We start from the raw sequence: 1,094 nt of genomic DNA, 5'->3' as shown, positions 1-1,094 counted from the left end.
ACAACTAAAAATATATAGAAAAAATTAGCTGGGCATGGTGGCACATGCCTGTAGTCCCAGCTACTCAGGAGGCTGAGGCAGGAGGATTGCTTGAGTCCAGGAGTTTGAGGTTGCTGTGAGCTAGGATGACGCCACGACACTCAAGGCAACACAGTGAGACTCTGTCTCAAAAAAAAAAAAAAAGAAAAGAAAGATTATAAGAGAAATAGTTGATAGTACTGCTATTTTCTGTGAACTTATCTTATTGGAAAGATAAAAATGAGCACTTATGCAGCACCATGAAATCAGTGGTAATTGATCAAGTGTTACACGAATATACTAAAAATAAGAACAGAAGGTAATAGTGGGTATTTCATGTTGATGTTATTTTCTTTATTATTTTACAAGTTTTTTATACTGAAATTACATTGCAGATTTGGAACAAAAAGAGTAAATGTTATTTTTTTAGATGCAGCACATGCTGAGTATATAAAGTACATAAAATATTTAGAGAAGATAAGGAATCAAAGGTGGATGAGATTAATCATGGGAAGCTTTCTGGAAAGAGCATGTATTTCTTCATGGGCATTAGTCAACCCCAGTTTGGGCCAGACAGTTGTTTTCTAATGCTGCTTCATTTTTGCATCCAGTTACCATAAGTCATGTAAGTGCTACATAGTGATCTGTGAGAGGTTATCAGGTCCACCATGATGGAAATATCAAAAATAGAGAAATATTATTTGTGTTTTTCAGGTTGCTTCATGTGCGAAATGGAAACTGCAAATATCATTTGGGTGAAGAAACATTTAAGTTAGCTCAGACGTATATGGATAAACTGTCAAAACATGGCCAGCAAGCAAACAAAGCTGCACTCTATGGAGAGCTATGTGCACTCCTATTTGCAAAAAGTCACTATGATGAGGTAAGTGTTTTGAAGTGCATCTCAGTGTGACCAGTAAGTACCTATAAAACAGTATAAATCATGGCTGGGTGTGGTGGCTCACGCCTGTAATCCCAGCACTCTGGGAGGCCAAGATGGGAGGATCCCTTAAGCTCAGGAGTTAGAGACCAGCCTGAGCAAGAGTGAGACCCCATTTCCACTAAAAATAGAAAAA

General features: G+C 37.8%; 1 protein-coding gene across 1 annotated transcript in view; it reads left to right on the top strand.

The window, feature by feature from the left end:
• APPBP2 (amyloid beta precursor protein (cytoplasmic tail) binding protein 2) overlaps window positions 1–1,094 on the top strand; it is a 107,926-nt gene that overhangs the window by 63,017 nt on the left and 43,815 nt on the right. The window contains exon 4 of the mRNA XM_012648640.1: window positions 733–901. Coding sequence (XP_012504094.1) covers window positions 733–901 — 169 coding nt within the window. The remainder of the gene's footprint in view (window positions 1–732; window positions 902–1,094) is intronic.

Source organism: Propithecus coquereli, unplaced genomic scaffold (assembly GCF_000956105.1).
Source record: "Propithecus coquereli isolate 6110/MARCELLA unplaced genomic scaffold, Pcoq_1.0 Scaffold291, whole genome shotgun sequence".
Classification (NCBI taxonomy): domain Eukaryota; kingdom Metazoa; phylum Chordata; class Mammalia; order Primates; family Indriidae; genus Propithecus; species Propithecus coquereli.
Note: the sequence above shows the minus strand (reverse complement) of the source record. Positions and strands in the feature narration are given on the sequence as shown.